Source organism: Aotus nancymaae, unplaced genomic scaffold (genome assembly GCF_030222135.1).
Source record: "Aotus nancymaae isolate 86718 unplaced genomic scaffold, 86718_ANA_hifiasm-v0.15.2.pri h1tg000053l, whole genome shotgun sequence".
Taxonomy (NCBI): Eukaryota; Metazoa; Chordata; class Mammalia; order Primates; family Aotidae; genus Aotus; species Aotus nancymaae.
Window position 1 is genome coordinate 9,408,554 of NW_026988467.1, and position 15,404 is coordinate 9,423,957.

Below are 15,404 nucleotides of genomic sequence, written 5' to 3' on the forward strand. Positions count from 1 at the left end.
CCGCTCGATTGGTCGAGTCGGGGCTGGCCTGAGCACCGCGGGCCTGCGCCATTGAGGAGCGGCGGCGAGGAAGCGCCGCGTAGCGCCGGGCTGAGACTGGCGGCCCGGTACACCGACAGGTAGGGGCCGAGGGGCGCCGCGCCGGGCAGGGCCAGGGCGGGGAACTGCAGGGCCGGCGAGGACTCGCGGGTCGCCGCTAGGGCTCCGCTAGACCTGGAGGCCCGGGCCCACTCTGGGGAGAGCGATGCTGGGAGCCTGGAGACCCCGGCGTCCGGCCTCGGTCTGAGCCCCTCGGGGTAACCCTGGGGCGTCTGCTCCCCCGACAGCCCCGAGCCCATCACCTCACGGGGACCCCTGCTTCCGAGTTCCCGCTGGCTCCTCAGGCACAGGCTCGAGGCTGGCTCAAGTTCTGGGAACCCCAGCGTCCGTGTTCTGGGGATCCCGAGTCCCCGCTGGACCCCGACACCGTTTCTGGGGTCCCAGCAGCCTGGCGCCTTGGAATTGGGGGGTGTCAGTCCGCGTCTTGGAATTGAGGGGTGTCAGACCAAGTCTCAAGCGGGACCCCAGCTCGTAATGCGAGCCCCTCACATTACGCCCAGGAATGGGGTGTGGGGTGTCAGTTCTCCAGAATGCTTTAGTCACCCCCCTTAATCAACCACCCGAGGTCACACTTTCGGGTGGAGACATTAGGCCTAAAACTTCTCTTTACCTTTTGCCCCCCGCCCCCGAGTCACGCCCTGGCCCAGCCACTCCTCCTAGGTGTGGGACCCCGGCGCCGTTCCCTCCAGGTTTTACCTGGGTGGTGGGGTCTCCGTCCCCTAGAGGGGGCTGAGGGTTCTGAGAGCTGGGGGCGGGAGGGGTGTGGGAGTGTCGCCTTCCGGGCAGTGCCTTTCCTGTGGGGCCATCGGCTGGACAGCCGCCCCCGCCCCGGTTTTGGAGCTCCCTGGCACCGGCAGCGCTCAGCCCCGGCCGCCTCTGGGAGGGACGCCCAGGTCCAGTTGCCAGTCCTTCCTATTCCCGGTCTGGCCGATCCTCAGGGGAGGGGCCTGGCTCAAGGTCATGCCCGGCTGTCTGCCCGCCCGTGGGCTGAGCACTGATCCCTACTGTCACCCGCCCCACCGGGTGGGGGAGCCCAGGTGGGGGTTAATGCCAGGCAGTTGCCTAGAAGCCCTGATGGACCGGAGTGTAAACAGTTTGTGATTCTGGCCAGTCTGACGGCCCTTGCTGACACCTAATTCCTTAAGGGAATCCGTGAAGTGGCCTCAAGCCTGGTGTAGATGCTTAGCAGAGCAAATAATGGGTGCTTTCTGGTTTGGGCCTCAGTTTTACTGACCAGGGCGCCTTACAGTGCTAATCACTCATGCTTTTAAAATCTGTGCTTTGCATTCTTTTCCGTTTAGGGCCAGTAGGGTAGGGCCTGAACTTGTTTACAAACTGACAGTTGCTTCCCTCGATTTGGAGAGATAATTGGGAGTTGGCACTCAGAGAGAGTTGGCATTTAGGGCCAAAATTAGTGGCAATAACTACAAAAATAAAGAGTACTGTGACCTTGGCCTCTTGCCTAAGTTTGTTTGGAGTCCCCATAGTAAGATTAGTAAGTTTCACATTTGGTTTTCACAAATTTACCCCTTTAAAGGTACAATAGTGGCCAGGTGTGGTGGCCCACACCTGTAATCCCCACACTTTGGGAGGCTAAGGTGGGCAGATCACTTGAGGTCAGGAGTTCAGACCGGCCTGGCCAACATGGTGAAACCCTATCTCTACTAAAAATACAAAAATTAGCCAGCGTGGTGGCAGGTGCCTGTAATCCCAGCTACTCAGGAGGCTGAGGTAGAAGAATCGCTTGAATCCAGGAGGTAAAGGTTGCAGTAAGCCAAGATCCTGTCACTACACTCCAGCCTGAGCAACGAAGTGACACTCTGTCTCCAGAAAAATAAAAAAAGTTACCATAGAGATGTATTTCTTTTACTCAGACTGTTAAGCATTTATTTTTTAAAACATTGTTCTTATAACCTCTTCTTTAAACAAATGTACCCAATAATTAGTTTTACATAACTCTACCCTTAAAAAATATCTTTATTCCATTTGCAGAAAAAAAATCTTTGGAAAGAAATTGGGCAAATATTTTACCAAATGCTATTTTTTTCTTTTTGCTGTCACTGTTGACCAGTAAAAGTTAATCTTCTCTGGAAGTACAAGATATTGTTGACAAACAAAAGCCAGTTTTTTCAGGAGATTGCGTTCACTCTTCTGGTGGCCTTGTGTTTCAGGTGGCTGTTGGGTGGCAGCCTCTCAGTTGGGATAGGTATATCTTCTGGCAGTAAGATGAATCACTAGAGGTGGGGCAGCGTGCTTGGAAAGGATCCTGAAAGCAGGCTGGCTCCAGTGGGATGTCTGCCACAGCAAATCTGTAGTGTCTGGCAGGGTGGCTAATGACCAGCGTGGTAGATCAGAGCAAGACTTGAGGCTGTTTCCACTGGGATCTTCTTGCTGAGCAGTCTGAGAACACTGTTAAACTTCTGTGTCACAATTTCCCTCATGTTGACTTTTTGTAATACTAAAATCAATCTTTTTTTTTTTTTTTTTTGGTAATACGGGTAAACACCAGTTATTATAACAGGCCATAGTATCTACCAAATCTAAATACTGTGGCTGGAGCCAGAGGATTTCTGAAGTTTGTAGTTTGTAATAATTATCTAAGATTGTTTATTATATCAGCATCATCTGATGCCCGGGTACCAGTAATGCAGTTCAGGACACTTAAGAACAGTGATAAAGCACGCCGTCTGTATTATAATACTCCCATGTGTATTATTTTATATAATGAGTGATCCACACGAAAAAATTTGAAACATTTAATTTGGGTGACCTAACTGAGGATCATTAAAGAATGTGAACTCCCTGTACCACCCCCACCAACTTTATTCCGGTTTCTTTTTTTTTTTTCTATTTTTATTTTAATGAGAAAGTGCCTGCAGATATTTAGGTTTCTTTAATGAATGAATTTCTTTTTCTTTTTCTTTTTTGATGTGGAGTCTCACTCTGTCACCCAGGCTGGAGTGCAACGGCATGACATCAGCTCACCGCAACCTCTGCCTCCCGGATTCAAACGATTCTCCTGCCTCAGCCTCCCAAGTAGCTGGGATTACAGGCATGTGCCACCATGCCCAGCTAATTTTTGTTTTTTTGGTAGAGATGGGGTTTTATTATGTTGGCCAGGCTGGTCTCGAACTCCTGACCTCAGGTGATCTGCCCACCTTGGCTTTCCAGAGTGCTGGGATTACAGGTATGAGCCACTGCACCTGGCCTCTTTCATGAATTTCATTCATTCAATCTCTTAGGGCATTTTTTGTCTCAATCTAGGATAAAGTTTCTTAACGTCGGCTCTGTTGACATTTGGGTTGGATAATTCTTTGCTGTGGGAGCTGTCTTGTGCATTGTAGGTTTAGCAGCTTCTGTGGTCTTTACCCATAAGATGCCAGAAGCAGCCCCTAAGTCGTAATCAAGTATGTCTCCAGACATTACTGAATTATGCCCATATGAGAACCTGTGATCAGGGCAGTCTAATCCCAAGGTAAATCGCTATAAACAAACAGTGGGCAGTTACACTGGAAAGATAGACAGCTTTGAATTGTAGGTAATTTTTGGTAAATTTAAGAGTGACTATTCCCTGAAGCAGCATCAAAATGTAGATGTATTGGTTTGGCCCTCCAGTTACTGATAGGGGCATCTTACAGAGCTTCTTGCCTCATCTTTTAAAACATCTGTGGCCAGGCACAGTGGCTCATGCCTGCAAATCCCAGCACTTTGGGAGGCTGAGGTGGTGGATCACCTGAGGTCAGGAGTTTGAGACCAGCCTGGCCAAAATGGTGAAACCTGTCTCTACCAAAAATACAAAAAATCAGCTGGGTATGGTGGTAGACACCTGTCATCCCAGCTACTCAGGAGGCTGAGGGAGGAGAATCACTGGAACTCCAGAGGCAGAGGTTGCAGTGAGCTGAGATCGTGCCATGGCTCTCCAGCCTGGGCAACAACAGTGAGACTCCATCTCAGTACAACAACAGCAACACATCTTTGCTTTGCATTCATCCGCCTTCATGCAGGTAGAATAGGAAATCAGCTTAGAAAATCATCCAGTTTTTCTGTTCAGTTTCATTTTTTTCCTTTCATAGATTCTTCTGTGACCATGAAAGACAGAAATAAAGAATGATCCATGATTTCTAAACAGCTTTTCCTGAGGATATAGTCATGTTGGAAGGCCTTGTAGCCTGGGTTCTCAATACCTATTTGGGGAAATATGTCAATGACCTGAACACTGACCAGCTCTCGGTTGCACTTCTCAAAGGTGAGTATTTCTCAGTGGCGCGGTGTGGCTTTACAGGTGGCAGTTCTGTCTTTTGTATGTTTTTTGTTGTACTGAGAATCATAAAACCTAGTGCCAGATGGCTTTGTACTAAATGTATGTAAAAAGGTGATGATTATTACAGAGTAACTTAAGTATATAGCTATATTGTTGTAGATTTTAAGGAACTATTAAATATTAAAAAAAGAAAAAAAACAAAATAAGCTATACTACTGGTGACTGTGCTTTGTCCCAGTTATTTTTTCAGCTTTATGGAGGCAGCCACAATGTACTGACAGTGGCATTGACTTTGGCTTCAAATACTGTTTTGTCATGTAGTAGCTATGTGGACAATAGCTAATGTTGAAATTCTGAGCCTCAGGTTCTTTAGACAGAGGTAATATACCTCCAGAGGGTTGCTGTAAGGATCAACTTTAAATAACATTTAAAGCTCCTAACCTGCTTGCATTAGTAGACACTCAATAAAAGTTTTAAAATTTATTACTGTGAGGTGTTCAACAGAATTTCTGAGGTTTCGGCTTGCTTAATAGTAAAGTACCTGAAGCTTGTGACATGTTAGCCCTTACAGGTCTAGACTTGGTAAATGCAGCCTCTGTTTTGGCATGGGAATTCGAAAACTGCCTTTTCTCCCTTTTCTTGTTTGAATTTAAATACTCTTTGTTCAACTCAGTATGGAGCTTTTTAGCATATGTAGAAAAGATGAAAAAAGTCTGCAAGTGTGTAGAATCATAGGAAATGGGAAGGAGACTTCAAATACAGTGAGACCTCACCTTCGTGGGTGTGAGTTTTGGTGAGTGGACCAGGACAGCCTAGAGAGAACAGTGGTACCAGCTGTTTGCATAGTCTGAGACTAGGGTACCAAAGGTTCACCTATTCCTTTCAGTGTGTTGCTTTCCATGTTTTTCTGACCAAATGATTGTGGCAGCGGTAGGCATGGGAAGAGCTGTCATGGTCATGCCTCCCACTCTCTTCCTTTCCTTTCCTGTTCTCCTAGTTTTCCTCTTGTCCTTAAATGGGAGCTAAGTGGAAAGTGAGAGTGACCAACCTTTTGGGGAAGAAGATGTGTTCAAAGTGCAATATGGTGTCAAGTTCTCCTCTCTGGTCTCTTACTAAAGTTCTTTTTTTTTTTTTTTAAGACGGAGTTTCGCTCTTGTTACCCAGGCTGGTGTGCAATGGCGCGATCTTGGCTCACCGCAACCTCCGTCTCCTGGGTTCAAGGAATTCTCCTGCTTTAGCCTCCTGAGTAGCTGGGATTACAGGCATGCGCCACCATGCCCAGCTAATTTTTGTATTTTTAGTAGAGACGGAGTTTCACCATGTTGACCAGGATGGTCTTGATCTCTTGATCTCGTGATCCACCCACCTCGGCCTCCCAAAGTGCTGGGATTATAGGCGTGAGCCACCGCGCCCGGCCCCTCTTACTAAAGTTCTTAGACCCACTGTGAAGCTAACTACGTTGTATGAGGTATAGGCATCAGGGCCTAGAAAGAGAACTGCAGGCCACGACTTGCTAATCAAAGAGCTGGTTCTGTCAGGAGTGATATGGCAAGAGTGGCATCTGCTGAAGAAATAAATACATAGAAGAATAAACAGAAATTAATGATATCTGAGGTGTTATAGAGTCTGTACCAACAGATTTCTAATCTCAGCAGTTTTAGAATGTATCTTGTAGCAACAACTGTGTTTATCTATCTGGTACTTTCAACTGCTTTTCTGCCCTATTTCCTTTCTAAAAAACATTATTCTTTATGACTTTTAACGAACCTGTGGAATTTGAAGAATGTTTCTCCGCAGGATAGAAAAATGCTTTTTCTTTCATAACATGTTAGTATGGTACCTGATGCTTACGGGTCCAAAGCACACCACAGAGCTTGGCCAGAAAAATCTGGAGAGCATGGAGGTGTACTGAGGGAATGGCTTCGTAAAGAAGTTGATGCTGCTTGTTCATCTCTGACACAGTGAAGCAGTGTTTGGGGATAGAGAAGGTACTAGTTAGGAATGAGAATGTTCTTTCTTTTTTTTTTGAGACAGGGTTTCTTTCTGTTGCCCAGGTTGGAGTGCAGTGATTCGAGGTGTGATTTCACCTCACTGCCGCCTCAACCTTCTGGGCTCAAGCAATCCTCCCACCTCAGCCTTCTAAGTAGCTAGGACCACAGGTGTGCACCACCACGCTCGGCTAATTTTTATATTTTTTTTGGTAGAGATGGGGTTTTGCCGTGTTGCCCAGGCAGGTCTCAAACTCCCGAGCTCAAGCGATCCTCCCACCTGGGCCTCCCAAAGTGCTGTGATTACAGGCGTGATCCACCGTACCTGGCCAAGAATGTCATTTCAACCCATCTATAGATGTTTACTGTTCTGGATGGTTTGGGAGATGCAAAGGGGACTGCAATAGAGGTCAAGGATATTGATTTTTTAATCCAAACTGTGTGTTTGAATCCAAGTTCTTCCAATTACCAGTCACCTGTGTAGGTTACTCAATTTCTCCATGGTTCACTCTCCCCTTTTGTAAATTGAAGATGAAGTTCTAAGGACTAAGAAATTAATGTGGGTCAGAGAGCTTAGAGCTGTTCTTGGCATATTGTAGGCTCTCAGTCAATGTTAGTTATCATCATCCATCCTCATGATCATCAGTGTATGATTGGATTGGCTGATGGTTGGACTTCAAAGAGATTGTATAAAAAAAAAAGATTGGGCCAGGCGCAGTGGCTCATGCCTGTAATCCCAGCACTTTGGGAGGCCGAGGTGGGCGGATCACGAGGTCAGGAGATCGAGACCATCCTGGCCAACATGGTGAAACCCGGTCTCTCCTAAAAAATACAAAAATTAGCTGGGCGTGGTGGCACATGCCTGTAGTCCCAGCTACTTGGGAGGCTGAGGCAGGAGAATTGCTTGAACCCAGGAGACGGAGGTTGCAGTGAGCCGAGATTGCACCACTGCACTCCAGCCTGGCAACTGGTGACAGAGACTCTGTCTCAAAAAAATAAAAGAAAGATTGTATCCATATATGAAAAGTAACAAAATGCAAAGTAACATGAGTAGTTTAAGAATGGAGATGGCACTTAGAGACAAATAGTAAATAAAATACAAAGTAACATGAGTAGTTAAGGACAGAGATAGTCTTAAGATTTCACTCATTTTTTCTGAGCACTTTGGGAGGCCAAGGAGGGAGGATCACCTGAGGCCAGGGATTCAAGACTAGACTGGGCAACATGGTGAGATCCCTTCTCTACCAAAAAAAAAAAAAATTGCTTGCATTGAGCTGTGGGGACTGCAGTGAGCTGTGATATCACCACTGTACTCCAACCTGGGAGACAGAGTAAGACCCTGTCTCAGAGATATATATATATATCTGGACATGATGGCACATGCCTGTAGTCCTGGCTACTGGGGAGGCTGAGGGAGGAAGATCCCTTGAGTTTAAGATTTAAAGGCTACAGTGAGCTATGATCATGCCACTGCACTGCAGCCGGGGCAACAGAGTGAGACCCTATCTCTAAAAAATAGTAATAATAATAAAATTACAAAAAATTTTTTGAAAGCAAATTGCTTGTTCTCTGAGCCTTTTTTTCACTTCAAAAATTGAGAAGCTAATAATTATTTCTTTGTATTGTTGTGAGGATTAAATGAGATAATGTGTATGAAGTTCTTGGACCCATTAAGACCACACTAAATGGTAGCTCCTTTTTTTTATTTTGAGAGAGGGCCACACTGTCACCCAGGCTAGAGTGCAGTAGTAGGATCATAGCTCACTGCAGCCTTGAACTTTTGGGCTCAAGCAATCCTCCTGCCTCAGCCTCCAGGGTAGCTGGAACTGCAGGTGGATGCCACCATGCCTGGGTAATTTTTTATTTTTTGTAGACACAGAGTTTCACTGTGTTGCCTATGGTGGTCTGAAACTCTGGCCTCAAGTGATTCTCCCAAAATTCTGGGATTATGGACACGAGCCACTGTGCCCAGCTTCTTATTCCACCTCCACCTCTGTAGTCTCTGATCTCAGAGGACTGTTATCCTGTTTGGGAGATAAATTATGTAGTAACACAAGACAGTGTAGATTAAATGGTTATTCTGGAAATACAGGCATAATGTGATGGGATGTGAAGGAAGAGAGCTGTCCGTTCTGCCTGTAGGACTCTGGGAAGGTTATGGAGGTAGCTTTTGAGTGGACCTTTTTCTTTTTTTTTTTTTTTTTTTTTTTGGAGACAGTGTCTTGGTCTGTTGCCCCAGGAGTGCGGTGGCGTGATCACAACTCATTGCAGCCTCAACCTCTCTGGGCTCAAGCGATCCTTCCATCTCAGCCTCCCGAGTAGCTGGGACTACAGGCATGTACCACCATAGGTCCAGCTATTTGTTTTACTTTTTGTAGAAACGGGGTTTTACCATGTTGCCCAGGCTGGTCTTGAACTCTTGGGCTCAAGCAGTCCTCCTGCCTTGGCCTCCCAAAGTGCTGGGATTATAAGCATGAGCCACTGTGCCCAGCCTCGAGTGGATTTTAGCAGGATTTCCATACGTGGCACTGGGGAGGTCACCACATTTCAGGTGGAGTGCACCCTGTAAGCAGAGGCTGAAAACTTGTGGGATGTTTTTGAAAAGGTTTGGGGCCAGAAGGTCGAGGCTGTCAGTGCCACATCAAGGAGTCTGAACTTCAGTGGTGGGGCATTTCGTATATTTGTAACCCCAAACTTTCATTTCCCCTCCTTTTTGTTTTTATAAGCTCTGAACCTTAGGTTGACTCTTCAAATAACCTGGAGCAGAGGGAAGTTAATTCAGTAGCCATTAGAAATTACCAAGAAATGATCAACCTCTAAATTACTCCCAGTTTTAGTAGATAGATTTCTTGCTAGCCTGAGATGAGGAGTTTTTAGATGAGACATCCATGAATAAGTCTATAAATGTCTGCCTGGAAGTAAGTGAACGACATTATCATTTATAAAGCACTCAGTACTTTGGGTGTTCTCCTGCTTGGCTCCCTGGAGGGAGCTTTCCCTGCAGGGCCAATTGTGGGTGCATGTTTGAGTGGGTGGGGACTAGGCAACCGTCAGTCTTAAACTGTGGCTGTGCTGTTTCGCCGGATTCCTTTGCTTTCGGCTTGGTATAGGCTGTTGTTTCTTCTCATTTTTTCCTCTATATTTTCTCTCTCCTTTCTAGATCTTCTCCTTTGCCCTCTGGGCTTCAGCTTTACTTTTTCTGTGGTGTGAGTTGCCTGCAATTCCCTCTACTTACCCAAGGTTGTACAGCAGTCAGGGAAGCCCAGAGCTCACCTGCCTTTGTCACAGATTTGGGTATTGAAAAATAAGGTACTTTGAAGTGTAAATCATGCTCTTCAAAAGAAGAAACTATTTAATTGATCCTTTTAAATCAATCTCAACTAAGGAAAGCATTTCATGATTTTTTTTCCCCCTTATGTTCATTTTTTCCCCAAATGTGGAAATGGGATTGTTTCACTGGGGTTGTAAACTTTTCCTTTCCGTTAGACTTAAGGTATGGGTTGGGGGTGGCCCATGTGGACAAATGTTCCTGCAAAAATCAAAAAATAAATTGATTGTATTTGTCCAGAATCTGAACAAATTTGAATTTGAATTCTTTTTCTTCTTCTTTTTTTTCCTTTTTCTTTTTATTTTTTAGAGACAGGGTCCAGCTCTGTCACCTAGGCTGGAGTACAGTTGTGCAGTTATTGCTCACTGCAGCCTGGACCTCCTGAGCTCAAATGATCCTCCTGCCTCAGCTTCCCCAGTAGCTGGCAGCCTCTACCATGTATGCTACCATGCTTAGCTAATTTTTTTTTTTTTTTTTTTTTTTGAGATGATGTCTCATTCTGTTGCCCAGGCTGGAGTGCAGTAGTGCGATCTTGGCTCACTGCAACCTCCGCCTCCTGGGTTCAAGTGACTTTCCTGCCTCAGCCTCCTGAGTAGCTGGGATTACAGGTGTGTGCCACTATGCCTGGTAAATTTTTATATTTTTAGTAGAGACGAGGTTTCACCATGTTGGTCAAGCTGATCTCGAACTCCTGATCTTGTGATCCACCCGCCTCAGCCTCCCAAAGTGCTGGGATTACAGGTGTGAGCCACCGTGCCCAGCCAAATTTTAAAAAATTTATTGTAGAGTTGGGGTCTTGCTCTGTTATTGCCCAGGCTGATCTTGAACTCCTGGGCTCAAGTGATTCTCTAGCCTTAGCCTCCCAAAGTGCTGGGATTATAGGTGTGAGCTTCGGTGTCTGGCCTGAATTCTTCTTTAGAAGCCAGTAAACCTATAACTCAATCAAGACAGTTGCAGGTGGGTAAAGGAAAAAAAAAAAAGCCAGTAAACCACAAATCCTGAACAGTCATTTAAAGGAAAAATAATCAAGTTTTCTGCATTATTTTATACTTGGAGTAAAAGCCTTGCCTGCCTTTCTTACCAGTTAATGGTTGTTGTCTGTATTCCCTGTTCTTGAAAATGTATGTCCCAGACAGATTTAGGTTGCTCAGAAATTGCCTTGTGTTGTACAAACAGTTTTGTAAAAACAATGGCTGCCTCTGTAGTGATTTAAGGATGGGGACTCTGCCTTCTTTTTTACATTTCCAGTGGCCATCACAGTGCCTCCCACAGAGTAGGGCTCTATATATGTGAGGATGAATGGCTTGCATAGCCAGGAGTGTGACGGATCTAGCTGCCCTCTTGTCTATGCACTTTTGGGTTTAAGTCATAAAAGCTGGGTCTGAAAAGAATTTTCAGTGGCAGTCCTGTTCGTTCCTTTGCTTTCTGATCAGTGATTACACTTATGAGTAGAAATGCTAAGGAGTTCTCCAGAAGAGAAGAGAACTATAATTCCTTTTGAAGACTAGTTTCATATAATTAAATCCCATGGACTTTTAAATACTATATAGGCACTATACTCATTTTGGGGAGGGGTTGAAGGTGGAAGGGACTTGTTAAAAACTGCAAATTTCTGTGTTTCAATCCCAGAGATTCTGAGTTAGTTGGTCTGGGGGTGGGGCCCAGGAGCCTGCATTTCATCCTAGGTGAGTCACATTTTGATGTTCCTCTGGTAAACATTAGCCTAAGCGAGGGATCTGCAAAGGGGCCACCTGGCCACATCTGGCCTGCAGACAAAGAATGGCTGCATTTTTTAAAGGTTCATAAAAAAATAAATAAAAGGGGAATATGCAACATACGTCATATAAATCCTAAAATATTTACTGTCTGGCTGTCAGCTGTCTTGTACATATTAGAGTGGATGGCCTGGAAATTCGGTTAGGTGAAGCGCATGGGCTGGTGGTAGCACTACATATGATATAGCCTGTTCGAGATGTAAAGCTTTCCCTTTAACCTTCAGTGGTTGACACATAGTAGATGGCCTACTGTATTTGTTAAATGGATATTTCATGATGCTGTTTTTATTTTTAGGTGCTGTTGAATTAGAAAACTTGCCATTAAAGAAAGATGCCTTGAAAGAATTGGAATTACCATTTGAAGTCAGAGCTGGTATGTGGAACTAAAGGAGAGGGAGGAAGTTTGAGTCTTAAATTGTTTGCGACATGAAAACTGAGAGCCCTAGAGTTTGTATCTGTTTGACCACTTCGAGGAAGGACAGCAACTGTTAGAGTTTAGGCCGGTCTTAAAGTGTGGTCTTTGGGCCACTCTCATCAGGATGACCTTGTGATGGTAGTGGGAGGTCAGGTGATCCCCAGACCTACTGCATCAGAATCTCTGAGGGAATGTCATTGAACCTGCGCATTTAATATGCACTCCAGGTGATTCTTATGTTTACTAAAGTGTGAGAACCTCTAGTCTACATTCAGGGTTTCCTTCCTTTCCCCTTTCTCTTTTTCTTTTTTGAGACTGAATCTCACTCTGCCACCCAGGCTTGAGTGCAGTGGTGTGATCTCAGCTCACCGTAACCTCTGCCTCCTGGGTTCAAGTGATTCTCCTGCCTCAGCCTCCCCAGTAGCTGGGACTACAAGCATGTGCCACCATGCCTGGCTATTTTTTTTTTTTTGTATTTTTAGTAGAGGTGGGGTTTCACCATGTTGGCCAGGCTGGTCTCAAACTCCTGACCTCAGGTGATCTGCCTGCCTCGGCCTCCCAGTGCGATCATAATTCACTGCAGCCTTGAACTTCTGGGCTCAGGACATCCTCCTGCCTCAGCTACCCCAGTATCTAGAACTACAGCTTCATGTCACCAAGCCCGGCTAAATTTCTGAATTTATTACTGGATTACACAGTTGATCATTTGATGTTGTCATTAAAAATACCATCGTTGGTCTGGGCTTGGTGGCTTTCACCTGGAATCCCAGAACTTTGGGAGGCTGAGGCAGGAGGATCACTTGAGACCAGGAGTTCAAGACCAGCCTGGGCAACATAGCTTGACTCTTACAAATTGAATTTAAAGAAACCTTGTATTCTAGGAGGCGTGGCTAGAAATGGAAGAACTTGGGAAATAAGTATCACAATTCTCTCGAGCCATTTGGCTTTCTCATCAGCCCAAGTTCTCATGAAGAATCAGAATTCTTTATTGAGAGAAGGCTGGTGCCTTGTTACCTACATTTCAGTTTGTGGTGGGTGTGTTCAAGATTGGATATGTCATAGGTCTGATGACTCCCAGCTAGTACTTAACCAGACAATGAATAATTAACAAGAGATGAGTTTAGTGTCCATGGGCTAGTTCGGGGCTTGTGTGGGACCAGTGGGAAGAAGACACCCTAAGGAAGTGTAAGATGTGCTCCAGTTGGGAAGGAGAGTTCCTAGAGGAGGGATGCTACTGTTGATGTGGTAAAGTCTTCGCGAACTTTTTCCCGCTTACATAAGTCATTATGCCTTGTTCTTACAGATCTCAGCCACCTAATACTTGTTTCACATGTGCAAGAGCTTGCTGCCTGTTGTTTTAAATTAAAAAAATAAGTAGTAACAGCAATACATGCTCCTTAAACAAACTTGTAAAAATACCGAAAAATGGAAAGAATTAAAAATGTGTACAGACATTGAACAAGACTTCCCTTCTCCTTTTAGGCTTCATTGGGAAAATAACCCTACAGATTCCCTTTTATCGCCCCCATGTGGACCCTTGGGTGATCTCCATCTCCAGCCTTCACTTAATTGGAGCACCGGAAAAAATACAGGATTTCAATGATGAAAAGGAGAAGCTACTGGAAAGGGAGCGCAAGAAAGCACTACTTCAAGCCCTGGAGGAGAAATGGAAGGCAAGGCAGAGATCTTTTGGGCCATAAGAGCAGTTGTGGTGACAAGTGTAAGATGAGCAAGAACACTAGATTGAGCTAACACTGACCCTTGCCTTTGTAGAATGACCGCCAGCAGAAAGGGGAGTCTTACTGGTATTCCGTTACTGCCTCCGTAGTTACGAGGATTGTGGAGAATATTGAAGTAAGTCCTGCTGGCTTTTATAAAAGTATCAACGTGAAAGGGATTTCTCAGGCTTACATGTGTTTCTCTTCTTAGTTTCTCATTTCTTGTGGGCTCAGCTGATTCAGGGTGTACATGGGGCTGGCTGCTCAGGTCTGCCCTTTTGTAGGCTGTGCCAAGGGGAAAACTTGAAAAGCAAGTCCTGGGCGCTGTGGCAGACACAGAGTTTTCTTGCTTCAGCTGGCATGGGAAGGAGTTTTCACATCTCTTCCATTTCACTTCCTGCACTTTCTTTTTGAATGTTGGAATCCCACTTGCTAAAGGATTTATCTCCTGGAAGCCAGGTTACTTAAGCCTTGATGACTGTATGGTTTCAGGACGAATCACTTCACCTCTCTGGTCTCAGCTTCTTCATTTGTAAAATGAGAGAGGTTGGATACCTGGTGTTTAGTTGATTACATAGTGAGTTGCGAAATTGCGAACAGCTCACTAAGCTATCTAACCTCTTGCTGGTGTATCTGGAGGCAATTAGACGAGTTACAAGACTGGGGCTGTTGACCTTGGCCATGTTTTCTACTTCAATTATAATTTTGTTTCATCCTCAAAAACTTGATCAGGGTCCCACTAATTTTCACGAATGTTGTGAGAGTTTGTCCGTACTTACTACCTCTAGAATTTTCTTGCAGTGCCAATGTGACACAGGCCAGTGTGTTCAGTATATGCCGTGTTCCCAAAAATTACAGTCTGAGGTTTTGGTTTCATAACTTTCCTACCTTTGACAAACAAATTTATAAAAGATTAGTCATTATTTTTATTTTATCTTAGTTTAAAAAGTTTTATTGAGCTATAGTTCTTATACCAGAAAGTTCAGTCTTTTAAAGTGTATAGTTTAGTGTTTTTAGTATATTTACAAGGTTGTGCACTGGTCACCACTAAATAATTCCAAAACATTTTCATTATCCCCGAGAGAAACACATACCCAATTAGTAGTCACTGCCAAAGCTGGGCATGGTGACATGTACCTGTAATCCCAGCTACTTGGGAGGCTGGGGCAAGAGGATGACTTGAGCCCAGGAATTGGGCTACAAGGCTGTAGTGAGCTATGATAGTGCCCCTGCACTCCAGTCTGGGCAACAGAGCAAGACTCTGCATCTTAAAAAAATAATAATTTAAAAAAGTAATCATTGCCAATTCCCCTTGACCTTTAGCCCCTGCCAACCACGAGTCTACTTTCTCTTTGTATATGGAATCATATATGGCCTGGCCATTTTCATCTGACATGTTTTCAAGGGTCATCTATGTTGTGGCATGTATCAGCACTTCATTCCTTTCTATGACTGAATCATATATTCCACTGTATGGATTGTCAAAGATTAAACAAAGCCGGACCTTAGTCAGAGCGATAAAAACAGATTTTACTCAGTAACTACTGACAGTAGTGAGAAGAGCTGAGCTCCAATCTAACTGTGCAGAGGTAGCTGGGACTTTTAAAGGGGGCTTGAGAGTACAGGGAGGTGGCATGAGTGGGTACTCAAGTAAAAAATGACAAGGTGTTGATTGGTGTGAAAGGCTAGCTGTGTCTGCTCGCTGGCAGTGATCAAAGTTAGTATTCTGTCCTCCCTCAGACTAGGAGATTGAGGCCCTACCCTTCCTGATGATTACATTTCAAAGGAATAGCTTTCAGGTCCTTGAGAAAGACATTCCT

At 44.9% G+C, this 15,404-nt stretch overlaps 1 protein-coding gene across 6 annotated transcripts in view; it reads left to right on the plus strand.

The window, feature by feature from the left end:
- VPS13D (vacuolar protein sorting 13 homolog D) overlaps window positions 1–15,404 on the plus strand; it is a 286,887-nt gene that overhangs the window by 460 nt on the left and 271,023 nt on the right. For 3 of the 6 annotated variants that reach the window (XM_021669825.2, XM_021669827.2, XM_064363284.1), the window contains exons 1-5: window positions 39–119; window positions 4,173–4,345; window positions 11,747–11,824; window positions 13,349–13,539; window positions 13,640–13,720. In XM_021669825.2, the coding sequence (XP_021525500.2) occupies window positions 4,249–4,345; window positions 11,747–11,824; window positions 13,349–13,539; window positions 13,640–13,720 (447 nt within the window). In that variant the 5' untranslated portion in view covers window positions 39–119; window positions 4,173–4,248. Of the gene's footprint in view, window positions 1–28; window positions 120–4,172; window positions 4,346–11,746; window positions 11,825–13,348; window positions 13,540–13,639; window positions 13,721–15,404 lie in introns of those variants that run through there. The other 3 variants (XM_021669823.2, XM_021669826.2, XM_021669824.2) reach the window with 2 other exon arrangements.